Here is a 21,240-nt window from a genome sequence, read left to right as displayed (position 1 = left end):
GAGTCAGGTGACTTGCCCAGGGTCACACAGCTAGGAAGTGGCTGAGGCCAGATTTGAATCTAGGACCTCCCATCTCTAGACCTGGTTCTCAATCCACTGAGCTACCCAGCTGCCCCCTAGCCTCATCCATTTCTACTCTGTTTTATGGAAATCTTAAGTCCTAGTTTAAAGAGTATGACATAGTAAGGTATAGTGGGAAAAACACTGAATTTGGAGTCACCGGATCTCTATTAGAGTCCTAGCTCTGATCCTTATGCAAGTTATCTTACCTCCCTGGGCCTGAGTTTCCTCATCTGTAAAATGAGAGATATAGACTGACTCAAGGTATGATTTAGGATTCCTGAGCTGTTCAACATGGGGAATTCAGCGTTGAGTTCTTCTGTCACATTAAGGTCAGAATCAGCAGTTTTTAAGTTTCATTGCTTCCTTTTAGTATGTGTGGTAGTTTAGAGATTTAGTATCAAGTTTATGCAAGGTATGTTTCTGAAAACGTCTGACTTTCTGAGCCATGTCTTATCTTGCTTTTCCTGTGCTGGTGCAACCTGTTATGCTACTTCTCTCCCTTGTTGAGAGTAGGGAAGCCTTGACATTCTCCTGGGTGGCAATGAACATTATCCAGTGAATTGATTGTTGATGCAGACTTACAGTGTTAATTCCCTAGAAAAAGTATACTCTCTTATCAATAAGGAGGTTGATGAACAGTGTAGTTTTTCCAGGCTGGAAGTAGGGGCTAAAGAATGGTGGGAGATGGTAGCAGCACCCTTTCTTGCCATTGGCTCACCTTTGATCTTTGTCCAAGGCTTTTTACTCTTTCATCTCCTCCCCCCTTCTCTAGCCTCCACCTCTCATCATCTTGCAGTCCTTCCTTCCTGTTGGGAAAACCTTCCACCACTTTTCCCCCACCCCCATATCTGCCTCCCATCTGTTCTCTTGCTGATAAAAAGCTTACAAAATTTCATGCCTTCAATTCATCCCTGGGTGGCCACTGCCAGTATTGCTCCACCTTGAAGCATTTGTATCTCTTGGCTAGTGAATGTTCCAGAAATAGTTGTAATATTTCCTATACCATGATATATGCCACAAGGGCAACTGCACCACCACAGTAGTAGTGTGGGTGACTGATGTTCTGGTCTGCTAATTAATTTGATTCATGCCTGTTGAAACATATTTCCTGATTTAATTATTGCTCCCATCTTTTTTTTTAATTTAAAAAACAACCTTTATCTTCCATCTTACAATTGTTACTAAGTATTGGTTTCAATGCAAAAGAGCAGTAAGGGTAGGTGGTTTGGGCTATGTGACTTGCCCAAGGTCACAAAGGTAGGACATATCTGAGTCCAGATTTGAGATCATAATCTTCCATCTCTGGGCCTGCCTCTCCTTCCACTGAACCACCTACCTGCCTCCTACTCCCATCTTCTTAACCAATACAACATTCCACATGGAAGTAAAGAGTTGCTACTTGCTAATAATGTGAGGGATGTCCACACCCTCCTCTGATTTAGGGAAATGGAAGAGGACTTTACATTGAATATCACCATTTGTTGCAGTGGAAAAAGACAAAGAACTCAATGGTAGACAACTCACTCTATGTCATGGAAATCAATTAGCAACATTTATTAAGCATCTATGATGTTAGGATACAGAAATAAAATCAAAACAGTCTCTGTCTTCAAGGAGGTCATGTCATAATATAGCAATGGGGAAAATATATACCTTTGGCATATCTTTAATATGTGCTTTCATAGTTTTCCAGTGTCTACATCAAGGAAATGTTAATACTATCCTTTGCAAAACTCTGAGCAACTCCCTTTACCCTGTAGGGTAAAATATCATTCCCTTAGCCAGGAGTTTAAGGATTCTTATGCATGTCTCCAACCTCTTTTAATTTTTATTTCCTATTACTTCTTTCACACTCTACTTTCATTTTCCAGAGCACATTGTATCTCCCCTTTGCTCTTATCACACTCTGCCTCCTATAAAACTTCTTGGTAGACACGCATCTCACATATAAATTGCCAATTCCATGAGGACAGAGGATATATCATTATTTATTTTTGTATCCCCAGAGCCTTACATACACTAGGTATTGAATCAGTGTTTCTGTAATTGAATGAAAGCCATACGACTGTATATTAAGGGAATCTTACTATCGAAGGAAACATCAAGATGTCTTGGTGACAGTAATAATTTTATGACCCCTCCTCAAATAACTGGAATATCGTGTTCTCTTTTAGCTTCTACATTTTAGGAAAGAATGCCTATAGGAGAGTTACTGGGACGGTAAAGGACCTTGTGTCATGTCATATGAGGATCTGTTGAAGAAATTAGGAAGATTACTGAAGTCTTAGTCAGGAGGGAGGGGGATGAAGATTTTTACATTCAAGAAGGACTAGATTTGCTTTTGCTTGGTCCTGTAGGGTAGAATTAAAAGCTTCATGGAAGGAAAAAGTTAGAAATGTCCAAAAGTACCTCCAGAGGTGGTGGCTCACGTTTACTGGAGGACTGTAGGCAAAGACTAGATGACCACCTGAGAAGGATGCTGTAAAGCAGATTCTTGTTCTGGTATAAGTTGAATTCAATTGACTCCGAGCTCATTTTCAAATTTGAGATGTTGTGACGACTCTGAAGTTACTGTTTTCCTTTTAATTGATTTTCAGAGAAAAAGAAACCATCTGAGGTAAAAAGGAGAGCTTATTTTGGGATCATAGGAGCTGTCATTTTCATTGGAATAATTCTGATGTTTCTCTGCTCTGGAAAAAGAAATGGTATTACATTTTAAATTTAATTCACTTTATTTTTTTAGCCCGTGTTGATGTGGGACTCAGTTTCTTCTCCTTATTCTTTCTTCTCACTCTGATTTTGCCCAGGTTTGCTCACTTCATTGTTCAAGAGCTACTCCTTTGGAGAGTAAAAAGAGCATTACTTGTGTAGTATATGATGAATGTACAGAGCAGATATAGATACACCTTTCCTGCTTGCAGCTTAGAATTCAAGGGAGTGTAGCACATTGTTACACATAAGGCCAAATCTTTGTGTAGGTAGAATAGGTATAATTATAAAAAAAAAAAAACTTTCCCTTCCCTCTTAGATTCAGTACTGTTTATTGGTTCCAAGGCAGAAGAGCAGTAAGGGCTAGGCAATGAGAGTTAAGTGACTTGCCCAGGATCACACAGCTAGGAAGTGTCTGAGGCCATATTTGAATCTAGGACCTCCCATCTCTAGGTCCGGCTCTCAATCCACTGAGTCACCTTGCTGCCTCCAGGTATAATTTTTAAGAACAAAATGCATCCATTATTTCATAGGATACAGGAATCTGAAGATTCTTGATGATGATAAAGTTCAGATCCCTTATTTCACATAGAAGTAAATTGAGTAGGGTAATAGTAACAAAGGAGGAATACAAATCCAAAACCAATGACTCAAAAGCCAACATTCCTATCCACACAAAACTTCCTAGAATATGATCATTCCTATCAACCTGTTTTTTTTCCCTTGCTTGGAATTCTTTCTATTAACTTTACTAGTAAAGGAAAGAAGGAAGAGCCATTTGTCTTCAGAAGATCCTAGTTTAAATACAATGGAGTCCTTTGTCCATTAATGTATTAGCCCCTGTCTACTAATCAGGACTAGCTGGTTGATAATATGAGCCCTGGAGAGTTAGATGAATTTTATTGGTATCTGTGGGAAACAGCCTTTGAATGGAGAAATTTGAAAGCATTTAACAAAGACCATTCCTCAGGCGTCATAGGGCTTAAACCTAAAAGGAAGCCTAGGGTTCATCTCTAGTCCAGTGATGGTGAAAACTTTAGAGACCTTTAGAGACCAAGTGCCCAAACTGCAACCTTCACACATCATATGAGCTACCTCCTTACTCTAGATAGGGAAAGGAGAAAGAGCTCCTATTGGGCTGCTAGGCAGAGGAGCAGGTCATGTGAGAAATGTCCTCAGGCATGCACAGAGAAGAGAAAGGGAGCAGCCCCCTGTGGTATGCTCTGGTACACATGCCATAGGGTTGCCAATATGGAAGTCTAACTTTCACATTTGTAGAAAAGGCAACTGAGACCCAGAGAGGTTGTAACTTGACCAATGTCATCTTGGAAGTAAGTAGTAGAGATAGGACTCAAACTCATGTCATCTGACTCCAAATCTAGTGTTCTATGCCAGAAATGTGTAAAACTGAAGTTTGATATTGAATGAAAGGCAAGCTTATAATAGTGTGTATCTAGAGAATCTGAGAAAGGATCCATGAAAGACAGTTTTTGCCAGCTTCTCAGCTTTGTTCAGGGCTAACAGTGATCACATAAAATTTGTTTGCCAGTGTATAATGTTTCATAGATATTCAAAGGAGAAATAAAATGCCAATTGATTTCTGATTTGATTTCCCGGTTTTGCTTTAAGATGCTCCTCCATACTGAGTTTCTTGGGCAATATAGAGCAATTCAGATAAAATGATGACATAATTAAATTAAAATGAACAATGACATTTTCATTACAAAGTGGGAGGATACCAATAGATAATTTACAATTTTGTTTTCCTCAGTGTTCATTTTTATTGTCCCACTGGTCATAGTTTAAAGTCATAAAATGTATATAGGCAGACGATTTTTTCTTGTTCAAAGGATGAGCTGTAGATGAGATTTCTCTCTAATGCTTTGAAAATTGAGCTTCTGTAAGATATTCATCATGATAATAGATGTATAAAATAATCTAGAACCAAGTATAGGGAAGTAGAAAATGAGAGGAAATTTTGGTGGTTTTTGAGAAATTCCCCTATTGTCCCTTTAGTCCTGGGTACTAATGGCAGAAGAAAAGGAAGGGGAAGATCAAATATTTCCAAATTGAGTCTCAGCAGATGTTTCCCATCAAATTACCATACAAAAGAAAATCTGAATAAAAACAAAGACCTGGAAGATATTTTCACTGACTAGATTAATATATATATACATATACATATATATATTTCTACTAAGAAATATATATATGCATATGTAAAAATGAAGATATTTCTGGCCCTAACTTGTGGGGAGAAATAACACTTTGTACATTTTAAAAGTGTTATGAAAATGTGAATTATTATTCTAATGGGATTTTCTTTTAAGAGGCTAAATTTTTTTCAGATTCAGAAAGAAATCATATACTGTCTTCAATCCTTTTTGTTTGTTTTTCTACAGCTATAAATATGGAGAAGGTATGAACTTGGCATCTTGGCCTCTGATTTAAGATTCTGGAATTCTCAGCCCAGTCACTTTGGAATTCCCTCAGTGCTTAGCAGCATCAAAGAAATGTGCTTGAATTACCTCTGCTCCTGGGAAGGGAAGTAAGGGACAGAATGGTCTGATAAGAAAAAAAGAGAAAAGGAAGACAAAGAGAGTGAAAGGGGAAGAACCTCCATCTGCTTCAGAGGGCAGTTCAATAGCTTTTGAGACAGTGCCTAAGAAATCTTTCCAACCTGCTTTGAGGAAACATAGGCTGGTATGTTAAAGAAAGAATGGTATCTTTGAATGATGATACTTCCATTTATAGGAATCTGTTGTTCATTCCTGAAAAAGAATTGAGTCTCTGGGTTTGAGGCCGTCCCTTACTCTATGTTGCTGTCTTTGTTCCCTGGCACACTTAGCCTCCTTGTATGTATAAGTCAATGCTCAAATTTATTTATATGACCCCTCATTGATGGAGAATTCTCCATCTACACTCCTAGTAGAATTTTATGCAAATGAACTCAGACCCTGGGTTACAAATTTAAAGCAGAATGTCTTTGTATCAAGTTGGAGACTTAATTTGTATTTTGCCTTTAACTCTGGGAAACTTGGTTACATGGTCCTGTTGTTGTTTGTCTTCTGTTTTCAAAGAGGATCAAAACGGTCCTACTTAAGTACAAAATGCTACTATGTATTTAAGTTATTAAGAGTCGGCCTGTATATGAGTGTGGTCTTCCATACTTTTATTTTGAGAATGATAGGGTGGAGTGGTTGGTTGGGGGGGAGGGGGGGGAAGGGAAGGGTTGGCCCTGGCTCTTGTTTAAACTTGTTTAAATGAAAGTTTTGCATCTATATAGGAAGTTCTGTTATTTTGGGATAGTGGTAAAAATGTGAAGTAGGTGGAGAAACATGTAGGTTTAGCACATGATTTTATAGTATTTTAGACTCATAGGTTGCACTCTTCCTCTTTGTATCTCAAACTCTTTAAAGCTCAGCTCAAGAGCCACCTTTTTCATGAGATCTTTATGGGCTTCTCTCAGCTGCTAGAGCTTCTTCTCCTGCCTCCTGACAATTACCTCATATTTATTTAGTATATATTTTCATGTATATGTATATGTAGCAGCAGCTAGGTGCCATGGGATAAAGCACTGGCCCTGGCGTCAGGAAGACCCAAGTTTAAATCCATTCTCAGACATTTTTACTAGCTATGTGATCCTAGGCAAGTTACTTAGCCTCAGTTTCCTCAACCATAAAATAGGAATAATTGTAATACCACCAAAATTGTAATGAAGCTCAAATAAGACAATATTTGTAAAGTGCTTTGCGAACTTTAATGCACTATATATATATATGCTAGCTATTGTTATTTTTGTTGAGGGTTGGTGATGATAATGCAGATGTTTCTTACACAACATGTGAGCTCCTTGAGGGTAGGGACTATTTTTCATCTTGCATTAATATTCCCAGTGTCTCCCACAGTGTCTTGCACATAGTGCAGTGCTTTTTAAATTAAACTGACTAAAACTGAAACCTAGTCTACTGTGGGATCTTTTCCTTTCAACTGCCTTAGCTTTGAATTCATTGATCCCTCTGTATGTCCTCTCTGTTACCCATGGATGGAGTCTGTAGCTTCTGACCTTGTACAGTCTTGTTGTGTTTCTGAGGTCTGCCCTCTGCCAGGTGAAATTAGACCTTCCTACAGGATGACATGAAGCAGGAAAAGACATGAAGAAAGACCAATTAGGAACTCTTTGGTCCATCAATATTGCAGTGAATTCCTACAGACAACCTCTGGAAATACTTTACCCCAATAGAAGAAAAAAAAATCTAGCCTGTAGAGAATGGAATTTATTGGATTCTAGTCTTGGTTTTTAAATAAGCATTCAATTTATTAAACACCAACTATGAATGGGACACTAAATTATGCACTGTGGATATAAAGATAGCTGACTGAAATCTCCTCTCAAAGAAGCCTATTTTGTTGGGAAGACAAAACCCAAATAACTGTTACAAGGGAGAAGGAGATAAGCAATCTTTGAGCTCCGATCCCACCTCATCACTTGCCATTTGGACATCTCAAACTGGATGCCCCTTAGGTATCTCAAACTCAATATATTCCCAAAATAGAACCGATTATCTAAAATGCCACACTTGGGAACTGTATTAACTCTTATGACAAATGAGTGGAATTCTCATTCTCCCTCTAATTCAGGCTCAATCTTATCTGTCATCCTTGACTTTTCACTCACACTTCATGTATCCAAACTGTTATCAAATCTTGTTTCTACACTCACAGCATCTCTCAAATATGTCTCCTTTTTTGTACTTACACAGCCAATACCTAGTTCAATCCCTCATTACCTCTCATTGGACTATTGCAATAGCTCCCTAAGTGGTCTTCCTTCTTCACTTCTTTCTCTGCTCTGAGTCATTCTCCCCTCAGTTTCCAAAATGCTAACTCTGTTATTAATTCATGTTACCCTCATAATTAGTAAATTCCAATGACTCCCTATTACCTCCAGGATCAAACATAAAGTCCTCTTGAAGTTCTTCATGACTTGATCCCTTTTAATATTCTAGTCTTCTCACATTTTTCTCCTCCATGATCTCTGATCTGGATACACTGGTTTACTTGCTCTTCCTCACAACACTCTTCACCCCCCCCCCACACCCCCCAACTCTATGTCTTTCCATTAGCTATCTCTTGTGCCTGGCATGATCTATCTACCTTACTTTTACCTCTTATTTTCCTTAGCTTCCTTTGAAACTCAGCTCAAATGCCACCTTCTATGGCAGCCTTTTCTCAGCATTAACTGCTAGTGCTTTTCCTTCTTAGGTTACCTTCCATCTTTTCTGTCTGTATATGTCATATTGTTCTTTTTCCTTCATTTTCGAAGAGGATAGTGACATCACTGGTGATGTCTTGACTTATGCATAAATTGGATTTAAGTGAAGCAGAATTGCTCATTGTCATCAGCCTCACTCTTTCTTCCAGAGCCATTGAAGTCCAATGGCAAGACAAAAAGTCAGATGATGGCCTGGAATATATTTGTGTATGTGTTTATGTAGGTTATCTCCCCCATGAGATAACTATTTTTCCATTTCTTTGCATCTCTAATTCTTAGCACATTACTTGGCACATAAATGTTTGTCAACTGCAAGGTAGGGGAAATTTGCATGAGAAGTGTAAGGACAGAGAAATCCCTTTCATTCCCTCAAGATTAAATAGGTAGGAATAGCTAGGTGGCTCAGTGGATCCAGCCAGGTCAAGAGATGGGAGGTCCTAGGTTCAAAGCTGGTCTTAGACACTTCCCAGTTGTGTGAACTTGGACCAGTCACTTAACTCGAAATTACCCAACCTTTACTGTTTTTCTGCCATACTTAGTATTGATTCTAAGACAGAAGATGAGGGTTTTAAGAACTAGATTAAACAGTTGATCCTTTTTATAATATAGTTATCAGTCCAATTTTCCTTCCTGCTCCCCCAAATTTAGAACTTATCCAATGAAGCAGTACTTACTGAAAACATTCTGTCATCTTTTCCCCTTTTTCTTCACTGTCTATGAATTAGTTTACAAAAGGCATTGTGGTCTTTTTTTTTCTGAATTAAGTGGGCCCATGAACCACTTTTCAAGATTCCTGCATCTGTTGGCCAGCCTTTCTCTGGATCTACCTCTTCTCCTCATCCATTCCCTTGCACTGAAAACACATTATTGGTGAGGAAGGCTATTTATACACACTAATTTTAAATGTTTTAGAAGCACGTTGATTATTATGTCTCTGCTATGTATATTTGCTTAAGTACAAACCATGGTCAATTTTATGTTTTGTTGAACAATGTTTGCACTTGTGGAAAAATGAAAGAAGTATTTATTAAAAATTATTTTATTCCTTGGCATGTATCAAAGTGTTTGTTGTCTGGTTTCCTGTACCCTCAGAATACCACTGGCAAAGCACAGTGAGTCAAGAAATTCTCTTGAAGCAACTTTAGCCAGCTTCTAAGTCTTCAGTTCATGGCTTATGGTTATACAGAACACTCTGATGTGTGGGTTCCATTGTGATAAGCTACATGAGAAAAGTTTATTCAAAGTTTTTGTTCTCTTGTTTGGTCACAATTCAGTCTTTTTTAAACTGAAAGTAAATTTTAACAGAAGTAAACTTCTAATAAACTCAGTAGAGATTTATTTTAACCATAAGTGGCTTTTTTTTTTTTTGAGACTGGGTCTTCTAGTTTTCCAAAGGGTAAAAAGAGCAGAGGCCACTCATGAGCTTGACCTCATTGATGATCAACACCAAAGCTTTGACCTGCTCTATTACCAACCCAGGCCAATTTGCTCTAGGTAGTCTTGTGCCTTCTTGCTCTGAAAGAATAATCATATTGGTGGCAGATTTATACCTTATGGACTTTTAGTCCTACTGCAGCTCAGAACTCCTGAACTCAAACAATCCACCAATCTCATCTTCCTCATTAGCAGAAACTATAAATATGCTACATCCTATTTGGCCACAAGGGCACAAGGGACTTTTTAAAGGAGTGGACTATACAGCCTGAAAGGGATTTTCCAGTGCATAAAATATTGTACCCACATAGTTTACGTATGAAAATGGAATTCAATATTTATATGATTGTTTATGTGTTAATCACAGCCTCATAGAGGATCCTAGAACTAAGATCATAGCATATAGAACTGAAAAACATATAGAACTGAAAAAAAAAAGAACTTGAACACATTTGATGCAACTCTTTCATTTAACAAAGGAAGTAACTGAGGACAAGAGTGGGCAAGAGACTTGTTAGCACAAGTAGTAAAAAGTACACCTGGGATTTGAAATCAGGTTGTTGAACTGCAAATTCAGAATACATTTTGCTACAATGCATTGCCTCTCAAGTTGAACATGAGTGTCTAATGACAATACTAATTAAACCTAAATTTTTCTAAAGCCTCCAGAACTAAATGTATCAGATCTTCCACATCTCATTGAATATTGTTCATTGTAGCTACTTTGAAAGGTTGTACAAAATTATAATATTTATACCCCATTACTCAAAATAATCTTGCAATTCAAGTAAATTGCCTTTAGAACTTGTTACTAAATCACACAAGGAACTCAAATTCATTTATTTATAGTCATACATAGTTTATATTTATTTATTTATTTTTAATCCAAGCCACTGTTATGGAACAAGAATCACCCACTTTATTTACCAGGTGTTACTTCAAATAACTTTTTAAAAAATAAAAACCCTTACTTTCCATCTTGGAATCAATACTGTATAGTGGTTCCAAGGCAGAAGAGTGGTAAGGGCTAGGCAATGGGGGTCAAGTGACTTGCCCAGGGTCACACAGCTGGGAAGTGTCTGAGGCCAGATTTGAACCTAGGACCTCCCATCTCTAGGCCTGGCTCTCAATCCACTGAGCTACCCAGCTGCCCCCTGGATTTCATTCTGAGCAATGATCAAAAAGTTATTTAAGGGGGCAGCTGGGTAGCTCAGTGGATTGAGAGCCAGACCTAGAGATGTGAGGTCCTAGGTTCAAATCCGGCCTCAGACACTTCCCAGCTGTGTGACCCTGGGCAAGTCACAACCCCCATTGCCTAGCCCTTACCACTCTTCTGCCTTGGAGCCAATACATAGTATTGGCTCCAAGACAGAAGATAAGGGTTTTTAAAAAAAAAGAATGAAATCCACCTTCAAAGAATGAAAAATTGTTACTATTGAGGACTGAAGACCACAGAGTCTGCAGGCAATTCTAAAAGAATAATCTCAAAATGTTAGGGGCAAAGGGTACCAAAATGTAAATTTAGGACAGAATTGACCTGAGTGGCATGCAGTAACACTAGTTAGAATGACTTATTGATAAAGTCAAGGGAAGTTTAGGAGAGTATGGATGGAGAGACAGCAATTTGGTTAGGGATAGGGTTGCATGTGCCCTCCCTCATCCTCACCTTATCCCACGGGGCAGCATGCTGGGTGGTTGCCCAGAAGAACAGTGGAAAAAGGGGAAATGTCTTGTGGGGGAAAGCCCAGAGCCACTAGGGGCCTGGGTTTACACAGGATTTGGTGACCAAAGTTCTATGCTAGCAGCTATCATGTTTCTGGTGATGGGATCAGGGAACAAGACTAGTAGTAAAAAGGAGGCTCTCTAAAGGTTAACCAAGAAGGGGGCAGCTGGGTGGCTCAGTGGATTGAGTCAGGCCCAGAGATGGGAGGTCCTAGGTTCAAATCTGGCCTCAGACACTTCCCAGCTGTGTGACCCTGGGCAAGTCACTTGACCCCCATTGCCTAGCCCTTACTACTCTTCTGCCTTAGAACCAATAGACAGTATTGATTCTAAGATGGAAGGTAAGGGTTTAAAAAAAAAGTTAACCAGGAAGGTCCACAAGCCTTGGAGAGTTGGTCCATAGACTACTCAGGCTATTTAGGTACATTATTAAAACAACTGTTCCCTAAAAATGACTTCCTTAGTGGAATGATTCTCATTTATACATTTTAAAATGTTATTTTTTTTTAGCATTACCTATATCTCCTCCTCCACCCTTCCCAAAGAATAAAAAAGAAAGAGAAAAAAGTTCACAAAGTATGTCAATGTATCAAAAAAAAGTCTGATATTCTATGCAATGCTCCACACCTGTGTTTCCCCATCTCTGCAAGAAAGCAGAGATATGTTTTGAAAATACATTTTTAATCATATAGCATTATGCAAATTATAAGTAGACCATTTAGATATATCTGAGCAGTTCCAGAGGTTAATTAAACAAGAGTTTGGTAAGTCCCAAATGATTGATGAGATGGCTACGTTATCAGATTGCACTGTATAAATAGTCATATGATAAAAAGGTAGCAGAAACATCCTTTCAAGACCTATATGAACTGATTCAGAGTGAAATGAGCAGAACCAAAACACTGTACACACACAGCAACTGAAACACTGTAGGATGATCAAATGTGATAGACTTTGCTACTAATAGCAATGCAATGATCCAGGACAATTCTGAGGGATTTATGAGAAAGACATGCTATTCACATCTAGAGAAAGAATGGTTGAAGAAGAAATACAAAAGAAAACATAATTTATCACTTGTTTATATGGATATAGGATTTGGGGTTTTGGTTTTATAAGATTATTCTATTACCAAAATAAGTTATGTGGAAATAGGTTTTGAGTGATAATACATGTGGAACTGCTTGTCAACTCTGGGAGTGGGGAGGAAAGAGAGGAGGGAAACAACATAAATCATGTAACCCTGGGAAAATATTTTTAAAAAACAAAATAAAAATTATATTTTAAAAAATCATTTTAAGATGGGGTAGGTTTCAATGACCAAGTTTCACAATTCGGGTTAATATTTATAAGCAGCATATGTTGTAGTAAAGAGGGAGCATTATACATTTCAAATGTAATAATTTGTGAAAGTATACACATACATATTTGTTTCTTTGTATTTTTCATATTTGTCATTTTGTGATAAGATAATATACCATCACATTGGCAACTATTTGCATTTTAAAAGAAAATTATTAATTAGGAAAATTATCATTATAGAATTTTAAGTATCAAAATGTTGGTGTCCTGTGAATTATCTTAAAGGACTTCCAAATTAGAGAAGAATAGAGAATTTCATAATTAGAGATGATAAAAATGATACAGAATGACTAGAATAGTGATATCTTCTCCAAGCTTTTGATAGCTCTAGTAAATCTTTCTCCTTCTTGATTTTGACATCTTTTCCCTCATTGTCAAAAAAGTATAGAATGATATTTTATTTAAAAATATGATACTAATTACCAAAATGGCTCCTGGAAGTGGCACTTGTTACAGGCTGAGAATGCTCTAGGGCTGAAGGAAAAAAAGAAATTGCTGGGTATCTAAGGCTGTGAGACACACAGCCACCATTTTTTCACCAGTCTCATCGAAGGGTGTCAAGAAATAGCATTGCCAATGATGTTCATTATTGATTGTTAGACACTAGACTGGATATGGTCAAGGAAGGAGAACTTATTATTTGTGAGAAGTGTGTCATTTCAGCATTTGTGTGAAGTAATTCACTGATATTGAGATTAGTATGTGGAGTCATTAAACTGAGGGAAGAATTTCTGGGTGATAAAGGAAGAGAAGCTAGTTCCTCGTGCCTCTAAGAAGATTGGCATTCATATCAGATCTTGTCTCACTTATCTGAATTGGGTGTTCTTGAGTTCTCTTTTGGGAAGAGATGGATCAGTGAGGATGAAGAGACAAGGTGGTTTCATGGCATGGGGTTTGGTTGACTATGACTCGGTCTTATCACAAACCCTGAAATACTCAAACAGATTTCTCTTCACAGTTTCTTAACTCGCTGGGCAGCTATCAAATATCACTCCATTCTTGCTTAGCCTATATATCACATTACTGATGTATTAAAAGCCACATCAGGTAGGAAGTTCCCGATATTACTTTCAAGGAAACGTCTCCAGGCTTCTATTTAAGGGGAGTGATCTTTTTGACACTTCCGTGGGCTCTTCATTTCATTCAATATCATTTCTCTAGTATTTTCCTTATTACAATATCTCAGGGCCATTTTGTTCAGGCCAAGTATCTCAGAGTCTTAGAGCATCTATAATAATTATGGGACTTAAAGGTATACAGCACTTTCCTCACAATTGCCCTATGAGCTAGGTATTGTAAAAATTATCATTCTAATTTTGTAGATGAGGAAAGTAACTCTCAGAAAAGTTTACATCAACATGTCAAGGACTTCTTGTTGGTATGAGACCTTCTTTCACCAATGCAGAGAGCAATCTATTTATATATTAATACATACGTCTTAGAGAGCTTTCTGAGGCACGGAGAGGAAATGATTTGCCTAGAATTGTGCAGATAGTAAGCAAGAGAGCTGAAATTTGAACCAAGGTGTTTCTGATTTAAAATCCAATGTTCTTTCCATTACTCCATGGATTTTCTCCTTTTAAACAATTTCACTTTACCTACAATTCAATAATCACACAATACTGATCACTAAACAAGATGAACATTTGTGTAAGTGGTTATAACATATCATCAATCATTCATTTATTCAATCAATCTTTCAATATCTATTAAGTACCTACCATGTGTCAGGCACTGTGAGTAAGCAGTGTCATGTATGATGACATATACAATGGTTTGCATGCAATAAGATGATTGCAAGAATTTACTTTTCAAATATATGAGAGGAAAAGAAGGAGGCCACTTGGCTATAGCGGTGGTAAAGTAGGGTGATGACAAGTGTGGTTCAGCTAGCCATTCTTGTTCAACCCCATCCTACTATCCAGGCATTGCAACAGAAACCTTTCTTCTTTGCTCTGGGAAGCTGTAACAAAAGGAATTCGTCTCGTCAGCTCAGGGAAGAGGGAGGAAAGAGGGAGGGGAAAAAACATGAATCATGTAACCATGGAAAAATATTGCAAATTAACTAATTAATTGATTGATTGATTGATTTTTAAAATGAATTCATAATACTCTGTCTTTTTATTCTGAGTCCCCAAGCAGACATTGTCCTTTGGCAAAGCACCTCAGTAACAATCTACTTCTCTTCTTCTGGGATCTCCCCTTATTTTGCATCCTCCTAATTGCAATCTCAAGATGTACATTTTTTTTTTAATACTGTGTATTGGCTCCAAGGCAGAAGAGTGGTAAGGCCTGGGCAATGAGGGTCAAGTGACTTGCCCAGGGTCACACAGCTGGGAAGTGTCTGAGGCCAGATTTGAACCTAGGACCTCCTGTCTCTGAGCCTGGCTCTCAATCCACTGAGCTACCCAGCTACCCCCCAAGATGTACATTTTTAATCATTTTACAGTTGTATCAAACTTGTCATGGCTCCATTTGGAGTTTTCTTGGCAGAGATATCAGAATGATTTGCCATTTCTTGGGTGAGGCAGTGTAGATAGAGTACTGGGCCTGGAGTTAGCAAGACCCGAGGTAAAATGTGACCTCAGACATCTTTTATTAGCTAGGTGACCCTGGGCAAGTGATCTAACCTGAGTTTCCTCATGGGGATTATAATTGTACTTACCTCCCAGGATTGATGTGAGGATCAAATGAGTTAATGTTTGTAAAGTACCTTGCACATAATAAACACTATATACAATTTTACTATTATTATTATAAAGACAAAATAAACTTTGTTTTTTGTAAAGATATTTTACCAATTACATGTAATAACAATTTTCCACAAAGATATTCTGAATTTATATGATCCAAATTGTCTCCCTCTTTCTCTTCCCTCCCCCTTTGTAGTTTGATCTGGAGTATACATGTATTATCATGCAAAAACATATTTCCATATTGTTTATTTTGTAAGGGAATACTCCAAAAAAACAAACCCCCCAAATAAAAACTTAAATAAACTAAAGGGAAAAATCATAGGCTTTTATATGTATTCCTATTCCAACAGTCCTTTCCCGGGAAGTGCATAGTATTCTTTGTCATAAGTCCCTCAGAATTGTCCTGCATCTTTGTATTGCTAAGAGTAACTAAGTCTTTCACAGTTGATCATTCCACAATATTGTTGAGTTATTGTGTTCAATGTTCTCTTGGTTCTACTTATTTTGCTCTGCATCAATTCGTGTAAATCTTTCCATCTCTTTCTGAAATTATCTTATCATTTCTTATAGCATAATAGTAATCTTGAATCACCATCATATAACACTTATTCCCCAATTGATGGACATTGTCGCAATTTCCAATTCTTTGTCACCACAAAAAGAGCTGCTATAAACACAAAATTAAATTAAAAATTAAAAGGCTTCAGTCTTCCCCAAAAGTATCCCAAATGGAGAAAGGAAATACAGAATTTCCATTTTAGGATCTGTATTCTTGAGGGCACTTTAGTGTCACAGCATTGTCCTCATACCCAAATGGCCCTCTTAAAGTCTTAGGACCCACTCCTTGTGACATCTACTTCTGGCTGTACTCCTGCTATTCTAGCTCCATGAAGCTTCATGAGTTCCCTCTTTTTCCACCTCCATATATTCTATGTATTTCATGAGGAGTTGAATTTCACCTTTAGTCTGGCTCCTGCCTAGAGTCACTCAAACTCATTAATTCCCAAACTTCTAGATGGTGTGTCTCCTACTGGGTGAGCAGCAGCTTTTCAAAATGCCAGTATTGAGGATGGCTCAGTGGATTGAGTTTTGTCACTTAGTTCATTTAGTATTTTCCTGTGAAGATGACTGGCAATTCAATTGCTTTTACTTCCTTCTTTACTCTTTTTCACTTCCCTTTCTTTCCTCCACCTGTTGCACTAAATGTGAGTACCCCACAAGGCTTTATCTTCAGCCTTATCTTCTCTTTCTATGCTATATATCTGAGGATCATAAGTGATATCTTATTTGGAATTGGAAGGGACCACAGAGATCATCAAATCCAAACTACTCATTTTACAGATGAAGAAACTGAGGCCCACTTAGGTGGAGTGATTTTGCCTTGAGTCACATAGGCAAAATGTTAAAGAATCTGCTCATGGGTAGGACGAGCCAATATAATAAAAATGACCATCCTACCCAAACTTATTCATCTATTTAGTGCTATACCCATTGAACTTCCAAAAATTTTTTTTACTGATTTAGAAAAAACCATAACAAAGTTCATTTGGAAGAACAAAAAATCAAGGATATCCAGGGAAATAATGAAAAAAAAATACAAAGGAAGGGGGCCTTGCAGTCCCAGATCTCAAACTCCATTATAAAGCAGTGGTCATCAAAACAATTTGGTACTGGCTAAGAGACAGAAAGGAGGATCAGTGGAATAGACTTGGGGTAAGTGACCTCAGCAAGACAGTATACTACAAACCCAAAGATCCCAGCTTCTGGGACAAAAACCCACTATTTGACAAAAACTGCTGGGAAAACTGGAAGACAGTGTGGGAGAGATTTGGTTTGGATCAACACCTCACACCCTACACCAAGATAAACTCAGAATGGGTGAATGACTTGAACATAAAAAAGGAAATTATAAATAAATTAGGTGAACACAGAATAGTATACATGTCAGACCTGTGGGAAGGGAAAGACTTTAAAACCAAGCAAGACATAGAAAGAGTCACAAAATGTAAAATAAACAATTTTGATTACATCAAATTAAAAAGGTTTTGTACAAACAAAACCAATGCAACCAAAATGAGAAGGGAAGCAACAAATTGGGAGACAATTTTCATTTAAAAAAACCTCTGATAAAGGTCTAATTACTCAAATTTATAATAAAGAGCTAAATCAATTGTACAAAAAAATCAAGCCATTCTCCAATTGATAAATGGGCAAGGGACATGAACAGGTAGTTTTCAGCCAAAGAAATCAAAACTATTAATAAGCACATGAAAAAGTGCTCTAAATCTCTTATAATCAGAGAGATGCAAATCAAAACAACTCTGAGGTATCACCTCACACCTAGCAGATTGGCCAACATGACAGCAAAGGAAAGCAATGAATGCTGGAGGTGTTGTGGCAAAGTTGGGACATCAATTCATTGCTGGTGGAGTTGTGAATTGATCCAGCCATTCTGAAGGGCAATCTGGAACTATGCCCAAAGGGCGATAAAAGACTGCCTGCCCTTTGATCCAGCCATAGCACTGCTGGGTTTGTACCCCAAAGAGATAATAAGGAAAAAGACTTGTACAAGAATATTCATAGCTGCACTCTTTGTGGTGGCAAAAAATTGGAAAATGAGGGAATGCCCTTAAATTGGGAAATGGTTGAACAAATTATGGCATATGTTTGTGATGGAATACTATTGTGCTAAAAGGAATGATAAAGTTTATGAATTCCATGGAGGCTGGAACAATCTCCAGGAAGTGATGCAGAATGAAAGGAGCAGAATCAGGAAACATTGTTCACAGAGACTGATAGACTGTAGTACAATCTAATATAATGGACTTCTCCATTAGTGTCAATGCAATGTCCCTGAACAATCTGCAGGGACCTAGGAGAAAAAACACTATCCAAAAGCAGAGGACAAATTGTGGGAGTAAAAACACGGAGGAAAAGCAACTGCTGGACTACAGGTATTAAGGGGACATGACTGAGGAGAGAAACTAAATGAACACCCTAATGCAAAGACCAACAACATGGAAATGGGTTCTAATCAAGGACACATGTGATACCCAGTGGAATCACATATCGGCTATGGTAGGGGTGGCGTGAGGGGGGGAGGAAAAGAAAATGATCTTTGTTTCCAAGGAATAATGTTTGAAAATGAACAAATAAAATAATGTTTAAAAGTTCAAAAAATGTTAAAGAATCACAGTTTGAATATAAACCCTCTGATTCTAAATCTGTTTGAAAATTAATGACTGATGCTGTATTTTATGTTTTATGTCACTGTAATGTATTCTATTCTAATTACATCCTGTGTTCTATGTAAGAAACCTAAGCCTCTTCTCTGCATCTGAGTATAGGAAATCATTAGTTCAAAAGTCCAGTTCCCTCCTCTGAAGTTAGAGGCAAAGGTTTAAGCTTTCCCACACTCACTGTTGGTTAATGAAAAATTCTGAGCTAAAATTAGAAGTTTGATGCTCTCATAAAACACTTTAACACGAAGGGAACTGTTATCCTATACCACCTGCAAATTTTTTTGTGCCAAAGAAGCTTGTTATCCCTCACAACTCCAGCTCCTCTGTGCTATCCCTGAGAACTAGAGAAAAAACTGTCCTTCTCCCATCCTAGCCTCCTCATTACCAATTAAGAAAGTGATCTTAGCTCATTCCCAGGTGCCCGTGAGTCTGTTGCTCCTGTCCACTATCGCCTATGAATACAGCTGGGTTCCATAAATTCACAATTCAATTTTTCAAAACAGAGAGTGATAGGCCTGAACCTATGTCTGTGTGTGTGTGAGCATGTATATGTCTGCTTTCCTTAATGTAACCATCACATCCATGATGTTGCCAATCCCATAACCAATGGTATGATTTCCTTACCTACTCTATTCTGTTCTTTGTTCAATGATCATAAAAAGGTGTAGAATCTCCAATTCTTTGTCTTTTGACTAATAGAAGCAGTCATTAGACCTTCTTTATTAGCAGGTAGAGACTCTGCTAATCAATGATTATTTTTTCAAAGAAATGTGCCTTGGTTTACCTTTTTTGTTAAATTTCACTTGCAATCTTTAGCACTCTTTCCACTATAACACACATTCCCTTGACAGTTTTGCCCTTCACATGGCCTTAATTATCACAAGTATAGTGTGAATCTTAAAACTGTAGTTTTTTGCAGTAATACAAGTTTAATATCTATCTATCTATCTATCTATCTATCTATCTATCTATCTATCTATCTGTCTATCATTCTATCTATCTATATATTCTTGCTATAATATCAATGCATACCCAAAAGCTTTAAACTATGGGAACCTGCCATTTATTGAAAAATATTATGGGACTGTGATTAATGTTTGTATCTGATTCCAAGAAATGGAATAAAAATAAGGAGCACAGACTTAAGCTGAATAGTGCCCAAAAGAGCACACATGAAATACTAATGTGAGACTCGAGGTTGCGACGCTTGACATATGTTAAGTAGTAGGACTTCCTTGTATCTATACTCTTTGCGAAGTACTCATACAAGTATAAAATTTGACTATCATGCTAGCTCTCTATATCCCTGAGAATGTCAAAAATCAGACGAGGGAATGACACTTCCCTATCAAAATAGAATTCTAGTTCCTTTCCTTCTTATATTATGGCAACTTCCTGTAGTCTTGGATGCAAATGGGTAAGTGAAATATTACTGCATTCTGTCCTACAGACTTGTGGAACAGAAATTACTTTAAATTGGACCTATACAAGGGCCTATTTTGAATTTTTTTTCCTGATGTTTTTTGGTTGTGTTTTTCTCTTCTTTTGATAACTGACTCATACACCCCCATAACTCAACATTGCATCCTGAGCTGAACTGGATGTTTTTTAACACCTACTTCAGGGGGGATTGTATTTTAATTTAAAATCCAAGATTTTTGATTTTTTTGTTTGAGATTGTATTTTTATAAAAATCCAAGATTTTGATTTTGTTCAAGAAAGATCTTCAAGGAAGAAGCTTGCTAACTCCTAAATCCAGAGAATGAACTATTGCAGGAAGATGCAGAAAAACCACACTACATCAAGAAGATTAAGAATGAACTTTTGATATGGTCGATTGAACTGAAGTTTGATTGAGCATTTATTTAAATGTACACATTTTTGCCAAAGGGGACTGCCCCTAATTTGGCTTTCTGTCAATGCGCCTAGCAAAACATTGGTTTTGCTTTCTTTCTTTTCTATTTCTCCCTAACTACTCTAATTTCTTCTTAGAAAAATGAATATTGTATATATCTATATATAGAAGTGTATTGTATATATCTACATATAATTAATATATATGTGATAAATATTATATGTATATATCTATATATAGAAGTGAGTTTAGGACCACAAGATGATGATGCTAAATGATCAATGGAGAGACAAGTCTCCCAATGATCATCAGGGGGGATTGTGAATCTTAAAACTGCTCAAACTCTACCTTAAAACATTTGGTGAAGGCTATTCCCATTTAATCAATGGAGGTACTTGATTAGGAATGTATTGGGAACTTTAAAATTACTCCACCCATACTTGGGCATACTTTAGGGAAAGATAAAGTTGTAAATTCTTTACTGAACAATGAAAACGTACATAACCAATACCTATAGTAAGGCAAAAGTCCTTAAGCTAGGTCTATTTTTAGATGTAATACAAAAGGGTACTAAGTACCTATAAAGGTTAAATTAATCATTAAAAGGGAAAGCTTAGAAAAGAGATGTGAAATACTCAGAAGTTTTAGTCTACCCAGAGAAGGTGATAACAAGATGTGAATTAAGAAGGTGATAACAAGATGTGAATTAAGAATGATCAGTACTTTGGAAAACATCTACTGTGATTGTAGATGTGAAAATTTAGGAGAGGTGATATAGGAGAAAATTCTCTTTAAAAGGAGCTGTCTGAAGCAGTTCAGGGGAATTCAAATCAGTTGAGCTCAGGAGGTGAACTAGAGGGTCTCTCTGAACACTAGAGTTTT

General features: G+C 37.3%; 1 protein-coding gene across 2 annotated transcripts in view; it reads left to right on the top strand.

Moving 5' to 3' along the window:
- CD274 (CD274 molecule) overlaps window positions 1-9,128 on the top strand; it is a 37,537-nt gene extending 28,409 nt beyond the window's left edge. For both annotated transcript variants that reach the window (XM_007499542.2, XM_007499543.2), the window contains 2 exons: window positions 2,661-2,768; window positions 5,175-9,128. In XM_007499542.2, the coding sequence (XP_007499604.1) occupies window positions 2,661-2,768; window positions 5,175-5,197 (131 nt within the window). In that variant the 3' untranslated portion in view covers window positions 5,198-9,128. The remainder of the gene's footprint in view (window positions 1-2,660; window positions 2,769-5,174) is intronic.
- The last annotated feature ends 12,112 nt before the right edge of the window (window positions 9,129-21,240 follow it).

The sequence above is a fragment of the Monodelphis domestica genome, chromosome 7, assembly GCF_027887165.1.
Source record: "Monodelphis domestica isolate mMonDom1 chromosome 7, mMonDom1.pri, whole genome shotgun sequence".
NCBI lineage: Eukaryota > Metazoa > Chordata > Mammalia > Didelphimorphia > Didelphidae > Monodelphis > Monodelphis domestica.
The sequence above is the reverse complement of the archived record's forward strand: the minus strand, read 5'-3'. Positions and strand labels throughout refer to the sequence as shown.